This window comes from Apteryx rowi, unplaced genomic scaffold (assembly GCF_003343035.1).
Source record: "Apteryx rowi isolate R43461 unplaced genomic scaffold, aptRow1 scaffold_402, whole genome shotgun sequence".
NCBI lineage: Eukaryota > Metazoa > Chordata > Aves > Apterygiformes > Apterygidae > Apteryx > Apteryx rowi.
This window is the reverse complement of record NW_020450552.1, coordinates 123,524-147,904: the sequence shown is the minus strand read 5'-3', so window position 1 is coordinate 147,904 and position 24,381 is coordinate 123,524. Positions and strand designations below refer to the sequence as shown.

Here is a 24,381-nt window from a genome sequence, read left to right as displayed (position 1 = left end):
CTTATTAATCTCCAGCTTAGGACTCTGCACAGAATGAGCTCAAGCTATGAATTTGCACCAGTCGCTAATGGAACACAACTAGTTTTGCAGAATGGTGCTACAACCCATCATAACAGATGTAGTTTAACTTCATAAGAGCAATAGGTCATTATGGTACTGCCTCTGCTTGCTACTGTACAAGGCAAGGTAAAGATGGAAAAAATGTGATTGCTTAATGGCATGCCAGCTACTGGGCTGCATCCCACACAACAGTACTGAGCATGACTAAATACACAACTTTCTTAAAAACATTTTATTAACTTAGTTTTGTAGCTAAACAATGTTTTTCTGTATTCAAACAATTTCAATATAGTAACCTTTAAGACAAAACACATGGAGGTCATATCCTTTCTTAATGGAGAAAGGAGAACACAGTCCATTATTTGATACCATTTTACATTGTCTGTGGTATCAGAGCATGGTACCCAGACATTCCTGTCTGCCTGCAACCACTATTTCACCACTGCTGTTATAGCAGAACTAGTTATATGCTTAACATTGATTGATTTTCTTTGACAAAAAACAAACAAAAACTCCTGTTCATAATTCAGAAGGTTTCTTTGAGTGCAAGTTCTGCTAATTAATCTTCTTTGGAAAGCCAAAGCAGCAATGTGATCCTTAAAACAACACTGTCTAGAAGTAGACAGTGAAGCAGCTCCCTCACACATTCTAAGAGGGCTGCCTCAACTAAAGTGACTTAAAAAAAAGTTCTGTGGCAGCTGTTGCTCCCTTGTTCTGGAAAAAACCTTGGTTGGAGAGTTTTGTTCAGCTTTAAAAAAGCTAAATTAAGTGTCTAACACTCATTGATCCACAGTAAAAAAAATAAAGGGACAACTTAAAATTATTGCAACAGTGAGGTATAAAAATCAGTAAAACACCCGATTTTTGCTTGTGTTCCTAGCCTTGAAAAAAAATCACTTACACACTCACCAGACGTGCTCTATGGTTTCTATCATCAGAAAATTCTGAATAGTGATGCCATTACAGAAAGACTTCAGGGTTATTCAGACACTGTACTGGATGTACTAGCGGTGTTCTCCTGGGTGGGAAGGGCAACTTCTTTTATGTCTTGCAGTAGCTCAATCTGGTTATCCAGTCTTTTCCTGGTTTCTAGAAGTTCCTGGATTTTTTCCTCTGTCCCTGTGATAAAAAGGGGAGGGATATAAGTTCTTAAGCATGTGTTATTATTATTAATTTATATGTTACATATACATAAATACTGAGGTTGCAGAAGTCACCAGTTAGTTTAGTCTACCATGAAACCTCTACTTTTCTGAAGCAAAGCCCTTAGCCTAACACCTAACGCCTATTTGGTCTCTCCATTAAGAGATGGACTGCATGTCATATGAAGGAGACCAGAGTATTGAAGTATCCAAAGAAAATAGAAAGTACTAGAGTGAGTTAGTTATATGCTGTCTGTCTTCCAAATCTCAAAACTAGCTACATTACAGATTTAACTAACTTGAACCATCAAAACAAATGTATAAGTTATTTAGTTACTAACTCAATGTTATTTTGTACACAAGACTTAACTGTTCCATTTCCAGAATCCATTTGGATGGGAACTCCTCTGCTACAGATTATTTTAAATGTTTAAAGATAACTTTGAATTAGATGTTTGGAGCAAGTTTAGAAACCTAATGGATTTTTGACAACAAAATTTTTTAAATCTGGAAGAAATGGGTTGGACAGCTGAATTCAGCAGCTAGATTCTCAAACACAGGTTACCTGCTACTAGTACATCTATGTTCCTGCTGTTGGATATCTGCCTGCCTTCTGTCAAGCTGTTTATTGGCAATACACTGAGGGGTTAAAGTTCTTTCCTTTATCTTATTTGCAAAGCCCTACCTCGCTGGGTTTCTACTCATCTTTACCACTTTCATTTGCCTAATGTTAAAAAGGCTGTAGAAATCAATGAGAGTTAGGTAACATACCTTGCTAAAATTTGAAAGCATTACCAAAGTAGTAAGTAATAATATATTCTTACTTGTAAGTTGTAAATGAAGCAATTGCTTTGTTCAGTAACAAACAATGCAGCAGTGAAATGACATGGTAGAATAACAAGTGTTTTTCCTCAACACATGTGAGAATACCAGTGTTAAAATTTCAATAAGGAGGCAGATTTATTTTGTTCAAACTTGAATAATTTTTCCTCTTCAAGAAGGAAAAAAGAGATTGAAAGAGGTCTCCAAAATTGTAATGGGCAGAGTAGAGAAAGCAGCTCCAGCAGTTTATCCCTGGTCATTTTGAATTACAGAGTTGGAACTATTTCTAACTGTGATTTCTTAAATAAAGAAAAAGCCTTTTGCCCTCTGCTTTCCTTTTCTCTTTTTCAAAAAGCCCAAGAATTTACTGCTGTCACTTTTGTGTGTGTATGGAAGAGTACATATGTGCATACACTTCTACAACACATTTTCAAATACATTACGGAGTAAGGTTGAATGTTGCATGTTGAAAACTGGTAGCCAGAATTACTGTTGAAAACTCTGGGTATCAGTTCATGAAAGAGGGATTCAACTCCTCACCCTAGTTCTGACTGGAAAAGCAAATAACCTCTCTCCCTACTTTTCTGTGCAGTCAACTGTCATCTGGATTTCATAGTGCATACCATGGGTGTCCTGGCAGAGTAGCATAGCCTACACCCATTGCTTGGCAAGGTCAGTTCAGCTGTCTGCAAGACTAATGAAAAATCACAGTCTTCTCTAATGCTTGCCAAGGGCAGTCGTTATGGCATTTCTATTTGGTATCATCAAGTATATGTGGTTAAAAAAACTACCAGGCACACATTTGAAGAAAAAGCTGGATTGTACAAGTAGGAGCTGAAAAAAGACTTCTTGGAGAATATTTGGACCCCAACAAATAACTTATTTGAAATAAAGAAAACAAAGAGTAGACACAACACGACCATTGTGCTATTGCGCTCAACTTATAGGTGAACCACTGACAGAAATGACACAGTTCTGTTCCTCTTCTTCCAAAATCCTTATGGCAGAAATAGAATTAGCCCAGAGAAAGGTGTCAGTGATGAGAATGACTGGCATACAGGAGAGCTTCCATAGGAAGATAGATCAACAGAATGGGAACCTTTCACCTCATAAAAGAGGTGACTTCTTAAAGGAAAAGAATAGATATCTCTGAAAAATCAGAAATGGCATGAGGAATATGAACATGGAACAACTGCTCACCATTCCATAAGAGAAGAGCTAAGGGATTCTCCATGAAGTTACTGCATAGCAGGTTTAAAACAGGGAAGCTGTAGCTTTTAAATCTACATAACTAAACTGCAGAATTCATTGATGCAGATGCTGTGAAAACAAATATTATCAGGGAGTTCAAAAGCTACTACACAAACTGCTTACCAGTGAAGAGAAGGAGACTAAAGATGATCTAGGTATCACACAAAGCTGAGCACAAGACAACAGAGCAGAAAGCAAAACTAGAAGGAGGTCACTTTTCCTTTGGGGGAGAGAACTAGGATCTCCAACCTGGAATTCTGAAATTGATGAGGTAATTACAGATCCCATATGAAATATTTTAAATGCACCAAGTTTGGTGTAAAACTGCATAGTAGATAACCACTGTTTAAGACCTATATAATAAAAAAAGCCATTTCAACAATTACAATTCGTAGTAGTCTTTCTGTACTGATGCACAAGGCTTTAGAAGTTCTGCAAGAAGATCAAAAATGTGGGAAAAAAAGGATAAAATGAAAAGTGGATTAAAGGTAAAGCATGTCAGATAGCTTAAAATAACTGGTTTCAGGAGAAAAAACTATTTAGTCATTCTGAACTTCATATAAACATTTCATACATCATTACAGAGACTTACTAGTGAAGAGCTTGGAAGATAGACTGGGACAAAAAAGCTAGCGACTTCTATCCCTGCAGTTTCACTTGCAACTAACACACTACTTCTTATTCCTCTTTGATCAATTCATTATCAGAGCTCCTCTTGGATCAGTCTTGAAACAGCCTTGATACATTCTTTCATTATTGACCTTGAAACTGAGAGTAGGAGTATATGTATGATGTTGGCTGATGGTATCAGAAAAGAAGATTTTGTAGTACAGGAAGAACTGAGTGACTGAAGTAGTGGGGAATTAGAAAGGGTACAACTTTTACATGTCAGAATCACATGGTTGTGTACATAGGTGCCAATATCAAGAATTTCTCCTGTAAGCTGAGAAGAGGATGAACTGATGCAGCTGTGAAAGAAGTAAATGTGATCCCAGGTTGTTTCACATGAGGAATTATGAGCAGAGATGTATTAATGCCACCTTGTATTATGTAATGTAGTAAAGCCACCTTGTATAGATAATTCTGTAACACCAGTCACTCCTGTTTCCAAAATAGGAATTCAAGTGTGAGACGAGGAGACCAGAGAGAGGTGCCTGGCTTGTTCCGTCTAGTGAAGTGAAGGCTAAAGGACAATATGTTTGTTAGTCCTCTTTAAATACGTCAGGATAGGTGGAATGGGGGAACAGCAAACACAGGGTAGAAGCACTGAACCTCAAGGTTAGCTAATTTACACCCATTTCCCTTTTGTCTTGAACAAATTAAAGCAGAAGTTAGCAACCTTGTTCTATTTGAGGGAAATGTGAGCAAGAGATCTACCTATCTGAAAAATAACATTAACCTTTTTGCTTGCAATAGCAAAGACTGAAGTCCATGCCCCAGAGGTTCCTTCCACACCAACGATCCCAAATGACTGCCCTTGCACTTGTTTTCATTTCATTCTTCAAGTGTTTTCAACTTGTTTTTCAAAGCATGCTACAACTGCACTCAGTTCCAGGTACATTCTGCTCACAATGGTTAGTGCTCTTACTGCAACATAACAGCTGGTCTAAACAGTGTCCATAGGAAAGGAGCAAAGTTTTAATAGAAACAAGTTGCTGAAGGGAGGCTGTAGAGAAGCCTCCCCACACAGGAAGGAAAGGAACCTGCAGAACCTTCAGTCCTTCACAGCAAAGACCTTTTGGTCCTTTCAAGCTGTGGAACTGTGACTTACCTCCCCCTTTATGTCAGGCAGCCAAACTGTATTTCTAAAGATTCAGGTATCAATGGCTTTTCCTCAATAATTTATACAATGTTGAAAAAAAGTTCCCTGGAATTCTCATTTTAAGTGATCATGTTATCAAAATCCTCAGAATAACAACCTGAATGCCAAAAACCACACCAAGCGCTACTAATCTGACAGCTTATTTCACATACCTGAATGAATATTTGTCAGTATGTTTTCAAACAGTCCACAGTCAAAGAGCGACATTACTGTTTCTTCATACTCTGAGGATAAAGATAATTTGATTTACTGTTACACAGTAAAGGTTTACAGTACATTTTGGTTAACCCAGAGCCCTGCTTAGAAGTAGCACAAAACAGTAATTACTTATTTTATATTATACCGATTACTTGAGGTTTTAAGATAAGCAAAGATAAAGGGAAAAGACTTTTCTTTTCATATAGCCTGTATTGAGAAAGAAGGGTCAGTTTGCCAACTCCATTTTTTTTAGTTTCATATAGGAAACTAGAAAGGAGACCTATATGGCACTCCTGTTTTGAGTCTGCACCACCTCAACGCAGTTCATTTAAACTAGGACATCTTTGGCTGGGCACTCTGCAATTTACTTAAGTCATATTTCACTCCAGCATGTCAGGACTGTACGCGTAATGGCAGGGTTGACAGTGCCAATTCTTCTTCACAGATCGTGTGACACTGATGTGCTCAGCACAAACACCTAATGGGTGTTTGCCTTTCTAATACCATAAGAGTGTTTTTCATGGGACACTGCTATCGCTGCTCTATGTTAAAAATCAGCCCTGATTTACACCTTGATTTCATAATTGAGGCTTCCAATGAAACAAAATACAAAATGCCTACAGAGTTCACATGACTTTTAAGAAGTTTACTTAATGATGAAGTCCTTTGAAACCCTAATACGCTCTGGACTTCTTCACTGCTTCTAGCAGCTGTTGTCATGTGGCACCCTAGCTGTGCTCATGAGGAAGATTTAGTCAGGTGGGACTTCTCACTTTTCCTACATGTGCTTTAGTTATTTTGCATAAATTAGCATTCTTTAAACAAAGGTATAGTATTCATAACTTTGTAAAGCTGGGGGACAACAGGAGAACAAGGTCTGAAATTTTCTTCAACTGTTTTGTGGACAAAGCAACGTTAGAGTAGAATCTTCCAAGAACAAAGTGTTTCATGCATGCTGGTACTTAAACCAATTAAACCCCCAAACACACACTAATATTTGACATTAAATTTCTAAGTAATCATCCAAGTAATTCATTACAACACTTAAAACATACATACTCAGGTATTTTTCCATCAAAAGAAAGTGCTGGTATTGAYAGACAGCTGGTCCCTCTATGAAGCCGTAAGAGCCGCATAAATTTATGATTCAAATAAAACCCTCCTGTTTTCTCCAGGACCTCTCTCTTCTTCAGTGCCTGGGAGAAGAGGCTGGCTGACTAATCTACATATGTTTACACCAGGAGTAGAAGGTAGCTTCACAAATTCGAGGTTTAGAAGGCCTTACCAGGGCAAGCTGAGTTGGCAGCTCTTCCCCTGTACTGACACAGGTATACCGAAAAATTCTCACTCTCAACCTACTGTGGGGCTGCAGAACTAAGACAGGATGCAGTTATCTAAGACTTCCAAGAAACATCCTCAGGAAGGTGACCCAGGACTCAGTGCCCATAATTCAGATCAGCATTTTGGCTGGGAGAGCAGAATTCCCCATGGCTCACCATACCTGTTTCCGAAGTGTTGTCATCCATCAGTTTTTCCTGTGCCAGGTGAAGTGTGTCCAGCATCTCTTCAAATATGTTATCCAAAAGCCCCGCCTGTTTGCACTTCCTAAGAAAGTCTATTCGTACTGTTAAAACAGAATCAAAAGTGATCCTCAGCACAGCTGCATGGTCTTTTTTATATTAATTGTAGCAGCTTTCACTTGCCCTCTCCTGAAAGTGACTAAAAATTTGGTTAAGTGCCCCCTGACACTAACAGATCCTTAGGCAAATATCTGGCTCCTTAGCTCTATCCACTCAGCCCTTTACAGCGGGGACAATAATGCGGTCAGGCTAACGTTAGCATTGTGCTGGGTGTAAAATTACACAAGCTCTGGACTGGGCTTTGCTGATCAAAAGGAACATCACCACAACTCTAAGTGCACCATTCCTAAAGCCTCCTGATACCCCTTAGTTTGGAAAGCAGGTGGTTGCCTTGGGTTTTTTCCATCCTCAGCACCACGCCAGGGACTGAACAGGCTATAGGGTAGAAAACAGTGCAAGAAGTAAGCCAATATTGGATTTGGTAAGAGAACTGAGGCTACTCTTATTCCAACTGATGCAGGTATGAATTTGGTTTATTATAGCCTATTTTATACATCTACTTTGTCAGATTTGGATTGCTGGGGAAATACAACTGCTTGTTTTTTTCTCATCTCTCAGAGCAGCAGGTCAGTGACTGGTTTCAGTTCAATCTATGAGCTGTTCAAAAGGAAAGAGCTATTAGAGAACTCATAGAAGTCTGTGAGTCTCCATTAAAACATGATGTTACTTTTTACTGGAGAAATCTGTGAGAAAAAGTGTCATTTCACTTATACTAGATGTCCTATAAATATTCCAGGATTCCCTATAGGTTCCCTGTTCTTTATAACTGTAGTAAAAAAAAAAAAAAAAAATTCAGAAAGAACACTTTGCAGCCACCTACTGTTACAATACCATGTCCATTTACTGAATAYGGCCATGGGAACGTGGATAAACACCACTAACATCTTCCAAACTTCCGATTGACAGTGTAATCCTAACACACAACTACAGCAGGGCTTTTTGGGTAACGTGAAAACTGTGGAACCAAAGGATGGTTCCAGCAGTTGATTTCCCTATTATAATGGCATATTTATGCAGTAAAATAAAATACAGGATGCTTTACGCGATACAGTTTAATACAGATTTGGAAGGTACCATAAGATGGCATGCAGTTGGCAGCAATAACTGTAGCAGCATTTTGAAAGCCTGGTAACTGCCTAGTGAGCCAGAATCCTCCTCTTGCAGGTGTGCTGAATGTCCTCTCCTTTACGTCCTGCTCATGCTCTCAAATCCCCTCTCCTGCTCACACATCCTCGACCCATTCTAGGTTCTTGCAGATCTGTGCCCCTCGCCTCCTTCAAGAGAGGCTTAGTGCAAGAAGACTGAGGTGAAGAAAGAAAATGCCCTTTTGAATTTATCTGTTTTAATATGGAGAGGGAGGAAAAGGGTCAGGCCGAGGTATCTGTGCTTGCTGGAGGCACACAGTTGAACACAGCAGCCAGCTAGAGCAGAGCGATTATAAAAAATCCCAGGTGAATAACATGCTCACGTCAGATAGTAAATCTCAGCTAAAGCACCGAGATTTGCTTGCTGCACAGTTACAGAAAACCTGCATAGTCATCCTGCAATATCAGACTCTCACTCCCTTGTCAGAACAGTCGCTTGTCTCAGGAAAATAATAAAAAGATGCATTTGCAACAACATTTTTAATCAAACATCTCCAAGCTCTGAATTTCAACATAACAGATCACAGTATCATCTAGTTACTCTATAAAATAAGTCGCACCTTTTTGCCTGTTCTTTCTTTTTAGTATTCGTAAACTATTTTCTTCTTCTGTCTCTTCTGTGCTCTATAAAAAAAAAATTTTTTTTACATCATATTGACATTGAATGCTCCATTTTCATTATCTTACCTCTTTATTAACAGAGAGGGAAAAAGCATTCCATGTTTCAGTGACTACAGCCAGTTTCCCCACACTGAACAGTAGCCCTCTCTGGAATGTTTACAATCAGTTTTTGAAAAGGGAAGCAAAAACATCTGTTTAAGAAAAGTCCAATAACTGGGACACCACCCTTCTGTATTAGTATTATTGCATTTGCCCAGCATATTCAAATAGCACAGATATCACCAAATGATGACTGCTAAATCCCAACACAAATGACGTTTAATTCTCCAGCCTGGATGTAATGCTTAAAAGGACTGGAGAGGAGAGGAGGAATGTTTTTCCTTTCCTTCAGACTGGATGCAGTGATTCTCTGCTGTTCTACGTCATCCCACAATACTACAAGTGATTCTTAAATGCTGCCACAAAACACCAATGTAAAAATGTGCTGCTTACACAACGCTAAACAATTTATCTTGCAGCAACTAAACACACACGGAGCCTTGGAATTTATTTGCAGTGGTCGCATTGATTACCGAGATTGCCGACACTGGAGAACAGCAGAAACAGCACATTATCTTGGGTAACAAACCAAATGAATCTCAGGTATAAACCCAGAAATGTAAGTGGATTTGTAACTGAGAAATTCTTGGGGACAAACAACCTACTAATAAAAATGCTGCTGCATGACAGCTGCAAAGATCCTCTGTGTCCCCTCACATGACCTCCCTTTAATCTCCAAGGCCTGGGAGTGGCAGAAATTTTTACTAAGAAAAGCTGGATGCCGCTTCCTCTACAAAGGAGAAATCCTGATCCCCTCCAGTCAATGGGAGTTTGCAAGCATACTTCAGTGGAGCCAAGAGAACCACCTCAAACTCAAAATAAGCTGTATTTAAAAGTTTTCTAACAACTACCCCTAAAAAAAGGGAAAGAATCCCCCTGCAACCAGAGGGCTGTTCTGCCCTGATAACTCCTGAGCCCTTGGGAATGCCATCTTCACAGGCAAAGCTGTGAGAACTGCCTGATCTACAATGAAAGCCTGCCCCATTTGCCATGAGTGCAGGCTCACACAGGAGCGAGTGCTAGCTCAAAAGGCCAAGTGACTCATCAAAAGCAGTTTTCACGGAAACTGCATCAAGCCCTAGGCGAATCTGAGGGCTTTAGAACTTCAGAAGAAAAACAGCCCCCAAGCGGAAGCTCTTTCTGTTCCTGTCAAGATCACAGCCACTGAGTCAGCCTTCGTTCAGAGGGCTTAGAGGTTCCTGTTTTGCCCCACGTTACCTGAGGGCAGCATCAGCTCTGCCTGAAGCAGCTCTGAATGTAAACAGTTTTGTTCTGAAAGAATGACAAGATCAAAACAAGAAATAAAGGCAGCTGTAAAGAAAAAGTTCTCGCACTCCTGTGAGGAAGTGCCTTTCAGAATACGCTGTCAAAATGCTTCTTTAAGTCCTTTGCTGTAGTGGATATGGGTTTCTGTTTTAGAACTACTTAAATTCGGAATTACCATTTGTTCCCTGATGGCGGAGGATTTCATTGCATGCCTTTTCCTCTTATTAGCTGCATCTAGAAATCAAGAGACAATAAAGTAACAATGTGTCAACCTCAAACTGACAATTTCACACAATTCAAATTCTCTCTTTTCCCCAAAAGCGACAAAAGTCAGACACTTTGGGTGGCAATGCATGAGCGTATTTGAGCTTCCCCCAAACCTGACATTTCAATTGAATTTATATTATTTCTATGTAAGAAAAAGTACAAGCTTGAACCACTAAGTGCAAACCGCTGCAGCATTAGGATACTAATCCCAGCATAAAGCAAAGCCCAGATTTTAACATACAGTTTTTGATTGTGGCAGAGAATCGATTTCCCCTGGCAGCAGCACTACCTACACAGAGTAAGAATCTCAGGAAAGTCAGAAATTTATGAAAGATTACTGTTTTTTTTCAGTCAATCCTTGTTTATTTTAATACAATCTCAAAACTAAGGCTACACAGAGCGGTATTCTAGTGTCCCAAATGCGTACAAGTGGTACTATGTTTTCTTCAACGTACTGACCTCCTAGAAAAACCTCAAGAACTGCTAATAAGAAACAATTTTACTTGTAAGCTTTATATTATTTAAGCTTTTAGTGACATGATCTTAGATCCAGGTGAAATCATCTCCTTTCACTCTGTCCTTTCTATCAGTATGCCCTGATATCTCTCCAATATAACTGGCAGCTGCTGAAAACAACGGCATCACAAGCAGAGAAGGGTAACTCTGGCAAGCAAGACATGGCAGGAGAAGGTGATAGCTAGAGAAAAAGAGTACAACCACCCCACCATATGCTGAGAGTTTTAAAGGCAGAGGGGCCATGTGCCCCTCTCCCTTCTAACTGCATGACCTTTGGCTAGCACGTGGCAAGGCTTTTGCTATTAGAAATCATCCTATTGAGAAGGACAAGGAGCTACTGCTGGTACAAGAGGGCCAGTTTGCTAAAACAGTGTCCTTTTTGGGGGGGGTGCGGTCACTTCTTTGAGAATGGTGCTGTACATCGGCATTTTTCATGGCTTGAAAGGAAATCATAGGCTCTCACCAAGTCTGCAAAAAAGCTGGGTGGTCTACCTTGCAGCACGTTAGGAAATGCTGGTGTAGGTACAAAAAGTGTTGCTTGCTGTCTAACAGGACATCTTTGACCTGTGGTAGGATTTTCTCAGTTCTTCAGGATGTTTGTTTTAGGGTATGTTAGGGATGTCTTGTAAAACAAGAGGAACACGATCCAAACAACAGCCCAACTTTTCTTGCTCCCCACACACAGGGAGTGTTTTCAGCCTTCTGTGTTCAATAGCCTGGATTCTGGGCACATCCACCATTCCCAGTTAGGCAGGGATGGGAGCCCATTTCCAAATCTACACTGCTCTCCCATCCCTGCTGCACAGAGCTGCAAGATCTCTTGGCACCTGAGGCAAGCTATCCCCTTCCAGTCACAAAACAGAGGCCTGACATTTCAACACAGGAATGGTCCCTGGACCAAGAACAAGGGGATGCTCTTTGACACCCTGTTTTTTCCAGGTCATGGGGAGTGGGGGGGAAAGAAACAGCCCTTTTATACCAGCTCCTGTTCCCACTGCCCAGTCTCGGCTCAGCCTGCTGCAGAGGAACTGCTGAGCTGCTACGCTTGAGTTAGATCCTGAAAGTCAAAACTCTGCCTTGGAGCCACAGTGTCTGTACCCCACCCCTGTTTTACTTTCTGCACACGACTTCTAGCAGTAGCGCTTGCAGCCTGATTGAGCTCAACTTCCACTCAGAAGTGAAGGCCATCTTAGGACCTATTCCATTTTCAGTAGGAGTGTGTGCACTAGCTTAACTAAGTCACAGCTTTGGTAAATTCAGTAAGATTCCTGACTACCGCTGCATCAGCGAGCCCCAGGACAGCCAAATTAAATTGCATTTCTGTAGTGGAGGAAATAATCTTTAAATGTGGGTTATATAACCCTTTTGTTACACTAGAAAAGCTCTTTGGGATCCTTCAGAATGAAAGGCCCTATTCAAAAAGTACTGCAGTGAATATGAAAGACGCAAATGTGAATGGTTTAGCGTAACTATGGATTAAAATCCCAAGGTGACCACTCCTGTAGCAGCGCTCTCTCGGCTAACCAAATGCAAACTTGTGCATCATTCACTAGCATGGCTCCCATATCTCACACGGAGCAGACAAGCTGCTTGGGCCTACCTGCCTACACACGGTCAGAATAATTCCATGAAGGATCTGGACCACAGTGTTTCAAGTCAGTTTTGAGGGAGATCCAGGGACAATCAAATATAAGCATTTCCTGCCTCAAAATCTTTTAGACTCCTCTGCACATGCATGGATCTCAACCAAACCACTCCTGCAAGATTAGAAATCCACCACTCTATATAAAGGTGGAACAACATTAATTTTGCTCAAATGAGTTACTGACTGTAGGATGCAAACTTTTAAAACAAATGAAATCAATGAAGCCATTAAAGAAACTCACCATAGTGATTGGTCCTATTGCCTGGGTCATGTTTTGGGCAGAACACTCTAAAATTTAAGTTCAATTTTAAGAAAAAGAGAAAAAGTATTAATAAATATGTAAACAGTGTTATGCTGACTGATTTTTAATACATATTTTCCCCTCTTTTCTTTGAAAGTAAATTGAAAGAATTTTTTTTTAATCATGATTTTCGTTCAGCATTACCCACCTAGGAAAGCACCTACAGCACCTGCTGTAAAGCCACATACATGCACAAGCTTGTATTTGTATTTTTTTAGAGCCTCAGTAGACTCTGAACACTGTCAAGTTTTGAATTATCTGTTCTTTTACCCACTCTGCTTGGACCTACTCACTGCTTACATCACGATGTCAGACTCATCTCATACAGTGTGGTGATCAAACACTGCGGCAGAAGCAGCACACTTGTTGAAACAACTTATTAAAATGAGATTAATGTTTATCCAGGTGAAATATCAAAGTACTAACATCGTTTGATTGCGGCTATTGCTGTTCTGCCCCTTTGCCCCGTTCCAAGTGAGGTGAGGTGCAGAACCCGTTTAAATGCATCTGGCAGCCAGCCTGCTTGAACTTGTGGGCCCAGCAGAATGAGCTGGCATAGCCATGCCGCACTGTGGTGCATAATACCAGAGATCTCTGTGCCCCTTCCCATTTTCCGGAGCTGAGGCAGTCCCCAAATCCCTGGGAAGGGGGACACCCCTCTGAGGTCCAGGAGCTGAAAGCTGCTCAATCCATTCATTCCTTGAAGAGCTTAGTAATGTGTGAGATGGGAACATTTTCTCCATGATCATTAGGAGAGCAATGTGAATTCCTTGGAAAAGACAAAAAGCAACAGATATAGCAAGAAATATTCCTTATCTTCTGGATACAATAATGTGTAGAAAGAAATGTTTTTCCAGGGAACATAAACCAGCTTCCATAGTATGCCTTTCTTACAGAAGGATCCCAAATCACTTTTTAAATGATTTTGCCTTGTCAGAGTGTGGCTTAGCTGATCTCTTCATTACAAATCTGTTTGCCAAGACTAACACTCAAGTGTTTGAAATAATTTTTTTTAAGGTGAATTGCATTTACATGGGCATTTTCTAATTATTTTTTATTCTTTTCTTAAAAAAAAAAAAAATTACAAGTGCTGACCTTAGAAACCCAGACCATTTCCTTTACAAACCAACTTCCGCATAGGAAATTCATTTTGATACACAAAACCCAGATTTACATGTGCCCAACAATTCAGTGAGAAAGTTAAGTACTAGAGACACCTTACTTACATCCCTGAATTTCTAATACTGCCCCTTGGGTTTCCCACTCCCCTTTAATTCTATTCTTTCCTGGTTAAAAGCAATTTTCCTATGTATGGGAACAGCTTATAATCCACCCACAATACCTTGAGTGGCCACTTTATTTGGAAGCATTCCCTACTATCATCTCTAAGAGAAAGCTCCAAATCATGCTTTCTTCTCCAGGTATACTCTTACTAGCCACTTGCATAGCACTGTATGACTTCTCTTTTTTATTTTATTTGCTTTGGTAATCACTGCTCACCATCACCAAGAGGGCGATTTAAGAATTTAAGGACATCAGATCTCTCCCCATTGAAGGCATTATCTCTTTTCACGCACTTCTCAGTATATTATATTTCTCCATGAAAAAGTGCAGGGGGCTGTCAATCCATGCCCACCGTTTTTCAAGTCTTGTTTCTCTTCTCTCCAATAATCTCACGCTAGTGACAAATTTGGTGCTTCTTCATTTTTTTTAACCAATATAGTGCAAGAATGTTTGGGCCAAAATCCCTCAAACTTGCCTCACCATCTTTCTTCAGTCATTTTTCACCTCTTCAATAGAGACTGCTATAGTCTAGTTCCCTAAATTTCTATGTAGTACAAGTAACTAGTCTCATGCAATGTCATAATAAAGGCCATTTTCAAGTTCAGGTTCCCTCTTCCAAATCTCCAAGGTCACGTGCTCAGAAAGCCATCAAATCTAACCATATATTGAATGATCTCTTTATCGGTTTGTATATAGACTGTTATTAGTTCCATTTGTTTTTCAACATCTTGAGAAATTCAGTCTTTTTCTGTCCAAGGTATCATTTCTAAAGTCATATGATTACAGCCATTTTTGTGATCCCAGAAAGTTTCTATGTTTCCAACTACACTCTTATAAGCTTTACAGACTCCCAAGGACTTTATAAACATAACAACCTAAACATATCATCTTCCCTACAACTGGGCCTACACACTTGCAGAAAGATGGACTTATTTTGGATTGAGAGCCCTATGAAAGCAGCCAGGAAGAGTATTTTGGCACCAAAGAATCCATCTAATTGCACTATTCCACTTCTTCCTGAAACAAGTAACGATTATACAATTTAGTAGATTAATGAGACACCAGAGTGGCCTGTAATATCTCTGGCCTTGCACAGAAATGGGCATTTGGGGTTCTATGAACCTCAGCCCTTATTGAAACAGCAGCATCTCCAAAAGCTCCCTGCAGTCTCAGTTCTCGACCCCTTCATCTGCAAGGTATCACTCCTTCCTCCAAACAACTGGCTCCATCTACCGACAGTAAAGCAGGCAGTCCAAGGGCAGAAGACATCAGGACTAGCATGATCAGGGCATTTTCTTAGAGCCTGTTCAACAGCATTACTGCTAGCAACATACAGGAAGTATAAGAAGGTCTTAAAAGGGAATACAAAGTTCTCTGCTAGCATACAGAGGGAAAAAAAATCACCAAAATTCACCTACTGTGAACAGATCTAAAAGTGCTGCAGTCTGGTCTGTGCTGAGGCCGCATTTACTGAAGCTACTGAACCAAGAGGAACTGAGAACTTGGGTCAAACCAATAAAAATTTTTGTCCTTGAAGGCTAAACAGTCAGTAAGGAGAGATTTCCTCAGTTTTAGCCTAGGGACCTTTCAGGTGTGTTTCAGGTTCAGACACTGAATAGCTTCCTTAACACAGCAGTGGGAAAGGAAAATGTTTTCCCCATTGCTTGTGAATAGAGAACTTCAGGCAGTGGTGACTAAGAAGGACTTTAAGAAAGGAGAACATCTTCCTTTTTTAAAAAAAAACTTAAATTATTTAAGTCTCTTTTCCTGACAACATCACCAAAGTCTTGACAAAAAATAGTTAGAAAAAGGTTTGGGCAAATACCGGTAAACTCCATTCACTTCATCTGTTTCTATCGCTGCATCATCGCAGAGTGCACAGAAGTAGTGATAACTTCTGCGACAGGCTCTTTCCTCGCATCCCACAGTGGCTCCTTTCTTGCGACAAAAGTTGCACATCTACAACAAAATGAGGTTTAGCTAGCAGGCAGACATTATAGTTCGCTACTGAAAATCTCAGCCTCACAAGGCAAACACCGTCAGCTGTGGGAAAACTGAATCTTTCCTTGTGTAACTCATCAGGCAAGTTCACTCCTGCAAACCTCTACCGTGTTCATTTTTCCAGTCACCTTTCTGCTGTTTTGCCTCAATTTCACACTGATTATTTTGTAAAATGATGCAAAGAGCCATGTGAGACACTGAGCATCTTTCCCCCTTCCTCTAAATCTTGCCCAAATTATTTCAGTACACAGGGGGTTATATTTATGTTTTCTATGCTAACTTCGTAAAGGAAAAAGATCCATCCTGGAAACAAGGGAGAAGGGCAACTAAGGACAAAGCCAATAGAAAAAATCCCACATAAATAACCTTCCTTCTGCTAAAAGAAAACATGTTTTCCTTTACACTTTTGGATTGCATAATTTTGTTTCAGACACTGTCTCAGTTCTCTACCAAAATCTCTTCAGAAAGTCTCTTAATCTTTTCTCTTAGGGAAAAAAAATGCCAGAAGAGCCAACAAATGCTAATGTACTATATTTCACTAAATATAACGTCAAACCAATGTTTCTAATTATAAATCTGTAACTTCCTTAATCAGGAGAACAAAGTACTTTTATGCACTTTTTTTCAAGCCTAAAACAGGCCACAGACAACCTTCAGTGTGTACCCTACTGCTGTTTAGTACTATGTGTCAGGATTAAGTGCAGATTCACAAAGAAACTGCCTTACCAGCCGTTTTCCTCTTCTGAGTTCATTCAGCACTGATGCCACATCAAACCTTATATCCAGATTATCTGGGTTATACTCTTCAGATTCCACAAATCCCGAGGAAAATAACTAAAGACAAAAGAGAAAATATTAAGAATTAATACAGGCCCTCAGTCACCTACATATTCCAGAAAGAGAAAGGGGTTTATGAGACCAAATCTGTTGTTCCTGTACTTGCCCTACCTAAAAATACAGAGAGAAATCAGCTTTTCTTAAGAGGTTTCACCTATGTCAACCGAAGAGCTCTGCTTAAACCTTTTCCAGTCAAAAGAAGCTCCTCTGTCTATGTAGAAGGTTTCACATGACCTGAAGGTGGGTTAAGAAAAGATTGCAAAGTGAGAAGGTGAACTTAGTAAGAAATGTGAATGAAGAAAGCCTGGAAGGCCAGGCTGCCCAGAGTAAGGAGAAGGTGGTCTTAGAGGCTGAAAGACCTCCACACCTTGAACATCTTGTTATCTTGCCCAGCTATTCAGGCTTTACAACTGAATGCAGTGTCTCTTTGCAACTAAAACTTCAATACAGTCCAGAGGCTCCTAGAACAACTGTTCACTGCATGAGAAACAGACTATACAAAGCCTGGGAAAAACTCACCAACATGGATACATGCACGTTTCTGTCCTTTTAATTCCCATGGAAGTACTAAGCCATGACAATACGTGAGGATGGGGAAAATTATCAATGACTTTTTTGTAATCATTGTATATGGCTAATTTCAAAGAAAAGTGAGCTACCCTTATGTTGACTGGCAGGCACAGTCTGCCCATCATGGAGGAAACGGGTAACTATAAAAGCCAAACACTGCACTATTCCCAAGGCAGAGAAATCAGTAAAGCTAACATCCAACTAATACATCCAAATAACACCCTAAAAATAGGTATCAGATGTTTCCGAAACATTTATTCTGTTAAAAAAAAAATAGTAGAAAAGTAAAGATGTAGACATAAAACCAGTGAGAATAAGAAGGCAGGAAGGATGAAAGCCAGAAAGCCATTCCAGTAGCAGACACACCTCCTGCTCTAAGCAACCCTCACTGAAAGGAGGATCTGTGACCAATTCTGCATACCAAGAACCAGCTCCACTAAAATCACAGAATAAGGAGAGGCATTTTGCCAGCGAAAACAGTGTGTTCTAGGATCATAACACACTTAGAACTTCACCGATATTTTTATATAATCAAATTTTGATTTTTTTATTCCTTCTCTTATGCAAGACACAGACTGAGACATTTCCACCTTGACATATCAAGTGATGTATACTTTTTCCTGTGAAGGTTGACAAGCCTCACTCATTTCAGTGTCTCAAGCAGATCTATTTCTACTGCTAAACTGCATGTGTGTGCAGAACTGCAGATCAGCAACACAGACAACCTACCCTGACACATGAAAACACCATAAATCAGTGGGTCAAGCTGTGCAACAATGTCCTCCCCCTCTTCAAATTTTGAATGAGCTCAGTTAATCATCTTTTCCACAGCTTTTCAATCTAACATAAACTTGCTGTTTTGGGCAATCTATCTTTTAATTCTAAAACTCTTCTTCTACTAGGCTGTTCTTTTAAGCTTAGTTTTCTAAGGGACATTAAGCATATCCAACATGCTACCCATCTGCACCATGTCAATCCCACCCCTCTCCAGTAACTCCTGGCTTTGCTGGCTGACTTAACCACATTTGACAGAGCAAGAGAAATTTTGAAGATAAGCAAGTTTCTGCCAGTTTCATGAAAGTCATTGTCCTTAATCCCCATGTAAACAGGGCTTGTGTGTCTGGATTCTGATTAGGTAACACGCAACAGCCATTTTGCGCTGTTTAAGCAAATAGGTGAGGAATGAGACAGCAATGAAACAGGCCTCATTTTTACGAGTTTGGTGCATCCTACTCCTAGTCCAGATTTATTCCCATTCCCCCTCTTGACTGCCTAACACTGGAACTATTTTTAAAGTTACTTATTTCTGAAGTCAAACTTCCTGTAGTTAATCTGCAGAAGATCATGAAATTGAAGATCATTTCCTGTTTCAAATGAAACAAGACAGAATCCATCACATCGGAAAAAATGGACAATCAGTGGAAACTCCCCCTTTAGCCCTTCTCCATTCCCCTCCATGTACTGACCAACTAAAACCACTCACCAAACAATCCTGATGAGCTGCAATATTTTGCTCTTTGGCAATGTACATTATAGATCCAGCCTCCCCCTCTGAACAAAATGCACATGTTCTTCTCACCATCTTCGCCATTATCTGGAAACCACCTGGAGCAAGAAGACTGGGACAAAACACAAAGCAACTGATGCAACTAACATACAGCAAGCAGGATGAACAGTGGAAAGCAGAGCTCACTAGCACTTTGTCCTCTAACTGCTGCTTCACTTGCATCCCCCGAAGCTTGGTTCTTTGCTCGTCCAGCAACAACTATCAGGAGAACATGCACAGTCTGCTGGGACAGCAGTGGGACGGAAACAGGTTCCCAGGAGCTCTAGCAGTTACAGCAGGAGAATAAGAACTAGCTTATTTCCCCTTAAAGGGTCACTAAAAAACCATGGGAAAAGGGACAGGGCTGAAAGCTTTCAAGCTTGCTCAGCAATGCATTCTCCAGTGACAGACCCAGGAGTGGGCCAGCAAGTCATGTCCTAGGTGTGAAACCCCTTTTATTTGGAGGATGTTAGTCACTGAAAGCAGCGGCTGCCTTGAGCTACTTCTGCCACAAGTAGGTCTGCAGTCAACCGAGGAGAGAAAAGTAGCTCTCCCTAAACTTCTCCAGGTCTTCCAGGAGGTGACAGAAAACAAGGAAGAAACATTAATTCCTTATTGTGAAAAGGACGTAGCAAAGAAGTGTAAGAGGTGTGCAAATAAAAAGGGGGGAGGAGAGAGACAGAAATGAGAGATTTGAATATTTTCTGCCACTGAGGTGGAGCGCTAACCTGAGCAACACCATTTTCTCTATACCCTGAAATTTGCCCCATGGACATCTGTTCTCTTTTTCTGGACATACCCACTCAAGTCTTCATTGTCCTTCTTCACCCAGTCTCTCTTTTCTTTTTCCCTTTTTTCACCAGAAGCCGCAAAAAGTTTAATGCCACCTACTTATTTCACAAAACAGTCTAAATGTTTCTGGAAGACTCTTTGCCCCCATTAGTTATTTAGAGCACCACTCAACACATTAGTAACAAAAGTTTTACTTTGTCTCTGGTTTCTGTGCAGGTCCAACGCAGAATCGTCAACGATTTCCCACTCCCACTAGGTGTGATATTCCAAAATGCCCTTTGCTGGAGACGTCACCTCCGAGAGCCCCAAAACCTGCAGGATAAGGGTAAAAAATGTCCACTTTTAAGAAACAAGAAGATTCAAAATGAAATTCTTCTAGTGATAGAGAGGCAGCAAGGTCCAAGTACAACACAGCCAGGAAATCCCATATCCCAGAAATTCTTGCACACCTTTCTGTGGCTTTCAACAACCGTCTCCCATCCATAAAATGGAAGGGGTAGTCTCAAGTGAGAAGAACACCAGAGTAAGGGGATTTTTTCCTTGGTCCTGCCAGGGAGACATTAATCTCAGGCAAGTCACTTCACCTCCACAAGCAACTGTTTTTCTTCCCATCCTTCCAACTCTTGTAAGCATTTTGGTAGGGTCTGATTCCCACTCTGAATCCATACAGTGACCATCACAACAGCAGTCTTGGAATTTAGGCATTAAATAAATGCAACAAAAATAGAAAGGTATAATAGAAACCAGAAATAAAGATGGGAAGAAATTAGAAAGCAGAACAAGCTAGAGGACAGAATATGCAACAGGATATATTGGGCAAAAAACAAATCACAATCTAAGGAACAGCCAGACACAGATGAAAAATGGAAGCCACAAACAAAAAGTAGGGGTAAGACTGGATGGTCTGTCACCCAGCTCAGAAAAGTTCTCTGCAGCAGGCTAATACCTGGGATCGATGCAGATACATAGGCCCTGCTCAGGCCTAGTCAGAGGATCTGGCTCCTGGGGCTCTGGGAACTTGGCAAGGAAGAGGCTAAAGGTGGATCTACAGTCCCCGGTGCTCTTACAGGCTCTGAGGAGAAATCCTGGTGCTGAAAGATAACACATGATGCTCAGTCAGGGTCAATGCTGGGCCTTTGCTCTGCAGGAACCCTGAAGAGGTGGAAGGACAGCTCTTGGCCATTCCTCTCCCTAGCCTAGCTCCACAAAGAGAGCACTCCTGTACATCCTCCCAAGGATGGGAGAGCAGGGATAGGATACTGAGCTAAATGGGGCAACACATCCAGGCCAGCTGCTCTTGTAGTGAGGGAAGGGGTAAAGGCATAGTTTGAGTTCCACAGTTTAATTATATTTTGCTTAAAGAAACCTTTGCTTCTGCTGGTCTTAAAGCCTGTCACTCACAGGTTTCATCTGACACCCCAGTTCTCCTGTTTGAATAGGCAAGAAACAATTGTTCCTTACTCAACTACTCCAGTAACACTCATGTTATCATAGATCTCTTATTTCCCCTCGAACAGTCTCCTTTTCAAGTTGAAGAAGCTGAAACTATTTAGTTGATTCTTTTGCAGAAACAGCTCCACATCTTCGATCATCCTTGTCATCTCTCAGTATCTAAGATCAGCAAACAACCTTCAGAATGGTGGGGTACCACAGACTATACAAGGGCACAATGGCACTCTGTATTTTTCTCTTCTTTTTTTTCTTAATAATTTCTAATACTTCAATCATATTTTGGACTGCTTCTGAGCATGGAGCCAACATTTTCATAGGACTACCCCAGATCTCTTTGCTAATTGGTATCAGGTAGTTCAGAGGCCATCACTGCTAGGAGTGTTGCTCTGCTGCACGCCTCACTTTCCACTTATCAGTGCTATTTTATAGTCAAATCACTCACTGTCACAAAGTCCTACTGCAACTCTTCACAGGTGGCTTCCACTATTACTGCTACTGAAGTAGACCGTAGGGACTAGAGGTGACTAATTAATCTATAAAAGCTGGAGGCCTGTCACAGACCAGTTGAGGTTGGAAAGGACCCCTGGAGATCATCTAGTCCAATCACCCCTGCTCAAAGCAGGGCCAGCTAGAGTAGGCTTCCACAGCCCTCCACTAATGACACAGCAGCTGAAGTCGCAAAACAGAAAATAGAGGAGAAGCAGTCAAGAGAAAGAAGCAATCACGTGCCTCTGGCTGCTTCTCTGAGCCCTGAGCCGTTTCCTGCAAACACACACTGACAAGCACAGCTTTTTTCAGTAGTGACAGAATGGAGAAAACCAGTAAACAAAACAGAAAGCAAAAAGAGAGATGCTAATATTGTTGCCAAGTGCCCAGGATAACACAACTTTCAAACAGATCTTCCTGAAACATTACTGGTTTATTTAATGATTTATTTTCCTGAACCAATTCTGAAAGCATCCTTGCAAGTAAATACCATTTACACATTTTAGACAGGAGAAAACCGAGGCACAGAAGGTCACAGAGCACATCTCTAGTGGGGTAAGGAAAAGAACCCAAGTCTCCCAACTACCTAAACCCAGTGCCATAGCTTCTGTTCAGCTCTTCTCTTCAGCTCATCATAGGGCAGGAATCAATTTATTGAAGGAGAAAGAAGGAAATTGCAGGCCTACTATACCACACACTGCTTCCTCCATCTGCACTTTGTGGGGAAAGAAGCAGTCCCAATCACACACCAGCTAGGCACAACCTGCACAAGCACCTCCCCACCCACCCCCAAGTCATTAGCAGCATAAATACATCCAGCCTTTGCAAGACTTTCAGAACAAACAAAAACAAAATAAAACCCATTTTTCTGACCACCCTTCGCTTGCTACAGGGGAGATATTTTAAGAGATCTAAAGCATGAAAAAAATCTTTTCTTTAGAAAGGCATATGTTACCATATCTGATCCAAATAATGGAGATGACTGGAGGTTGCTTACCAGAACCAAACTCAGCTACTTGCGAGGTGTTTGAGCTGTAAGTCTCAGAGGTCCTCAGATACTCCCTAAAGCACTGAACAAGGGGGTAATCTCCCTGCAGTAACACCCTGTCCTCTACTGACATGCTGCTTCCAGCATTTTAAACATAGCTGTGCCATTTGTAAGGAACTACCAGTTCCAACATTGCTACGTGTACTAAGCACCACAGAACAGGGCTTGAGGAAAAAAGGTGCAGATGAGAAAGAGGGCAGAGGTAACGCCATCGATTCCTCTCAGGTTAAGTTTCGGTTCCTCAAGAGAGCAAAGGCAACGTCATCTGTTACGGGGCAAGGCTGGTGCCTCTCAGGTTAAGTTTCGGTTCCTCGCGCCCCGAAACCAGGCGCGCCCAGGGCCGAGAGCACCGGGCCAACACAGCAAGGCCCGAGGAGGGGAGGGTTGTTTTGCTCCCCCGCTCGGCACACGCCGCTCGCACCCCCGCCGCCGGCGCGGGGCGGCAGACGTACGCGCTCCCTCCTCTCGCCCCCCGCGCTTCGAGCGCACCCCGGCTCGGCCGCCGCCCTCCCGCTGCCTCGAGGCGTCGCGGCGCCAGGCCCCGGCCCGGGCCTCCCGCCGCCGCCGGGGACCCCCAGCCATGGTGCCGTGCCACCGCCTGCCTCGCCGGCGGCGAGCGGGCCCGGCGGCGGCGCAACGGTCGCCGCCGCCCGGGGGGGGAGGGGGGGAACTGGGGCGCCCTCACAGCCCCTCCCTCCGCCCGGAGCTCAGGCAGGGAGGGCCCGGCCCATTCATTGAGCTCCGGAGGGGGAGGGGGACCAGGCACCGAGGGGCAGCGAGCACTACGACGTGCGGTGAGGGCTGCCCGTGGCCCTCCTTATCCCCTCCCTTCCCCCGCCGCCCCTGTGGTACTTACTGCAGGGCAGGGCAGGGCAGGGCAGGGCAGGGCAGGGGGACCCCTCCGCTCCCTGCCGTCACAGGCCGGCCCGCACGAGCACCCACTTCCGCGCGCGGGGCGGGGCGGCCGCGGAAGTGGGCGTGCCCAACCCCGGAACGGAGCATGCTCAGTAGCGCCCGCTGAAGCCCTTACCGCCACCGCCCGCTGCCCGGACTTGCGCCGGGAGCGAGAAGCGCGGGTCTGGGGGCAACAGGAGGCGGGGCTTCGCTGGCGCCCCCGCCGCCGGCGCTGATTGGCTGCCTGGCTGCCGTCCGTCCCCCGGCGTGGGCCGAAGATGAGCAGTTAATCGGTCCCGCTTCGCGGGCCACGTGGCCAGGGAGGGCTCCCGCCCCGCCTCTCGTGGGAGGTGGGGATTCGATCCCCGCCCCCGGCAGGGGCGCCCCCCCCCCCCCGCCGCGCCTGTCGGGAGGCGAGACGGAGGGGCATGGCGAGCGCACCGTGGGGAGTGACCCCCCCTCTGCAGTACGGGGAGGAGGGGGGAGGAAGAGGAAGAGCCCCCAAAAGGCTCAGACAGATATTTCCAAAGTGATTTTTCATGAGGAAGGGAACATCCCAAGTCATCCCAGAAGAGAACCTTCCCCCCTCCCCAATGACCATTAATGTTTATATTTCACTTGACCAGGACAGATTCGCTGAGGAGGCAGAGAGATGTGTGTGGGCCAGCAGAGCCCT

At 42.5% G+C, this 24,381-nt stretch overlaps 1 protein-coding gene across 1 annotated transcript in view; it reads right to left on the bottom strand.

The window, feature by feature from the left end:
- Positions 1-273: 273 nt before the first annotated feature.
- LOC112970710 (histone-lysine N-methyltransferase SETDB2-like) overlaps positions 274-24,381 on the bottom strand; it is a 50,422-nt gene continuing 26,314 nt past the window's right edge. Inside the window, exons 15-23 of the mRNA XM_026075388.1 lie at positions 18,971-19,106; positions 16,807-16,914; positions 15,905-16,038; positions 12,736-12,782; positions 10,242-10,300; positions 8,641-8,704; positions 6,797-6,919; positions 5,250-5,321; positions 274-1,179 (exon numbers count right to left, since the gene is read on the bottom strand). Of these exons, the coding sequence (XP_025931173.1) occupies positions 1,040-1,179; positions 5,250-5,321; positions 6,797-6,919; positions 8,641-8,704; positions 10,242-10,300; positions 12,736-12,782; positions 15,905-16,038; positions 16,807-16,914; positions 18,971-19,106 (883 nt within the window). The 3' untranslated portion in view covers positions 274-1,039. The remainder of the gene's footprint in view (positions 1,180-5,249; positions 5,322-6,796; positions 6,920-8,640; positions 8,705-10,241; positions 10,301-12,735; positions 12,783-15,904; positions 16,039-16,806; positions 16,915-18,970; positions 19,107-24,381) is intronic.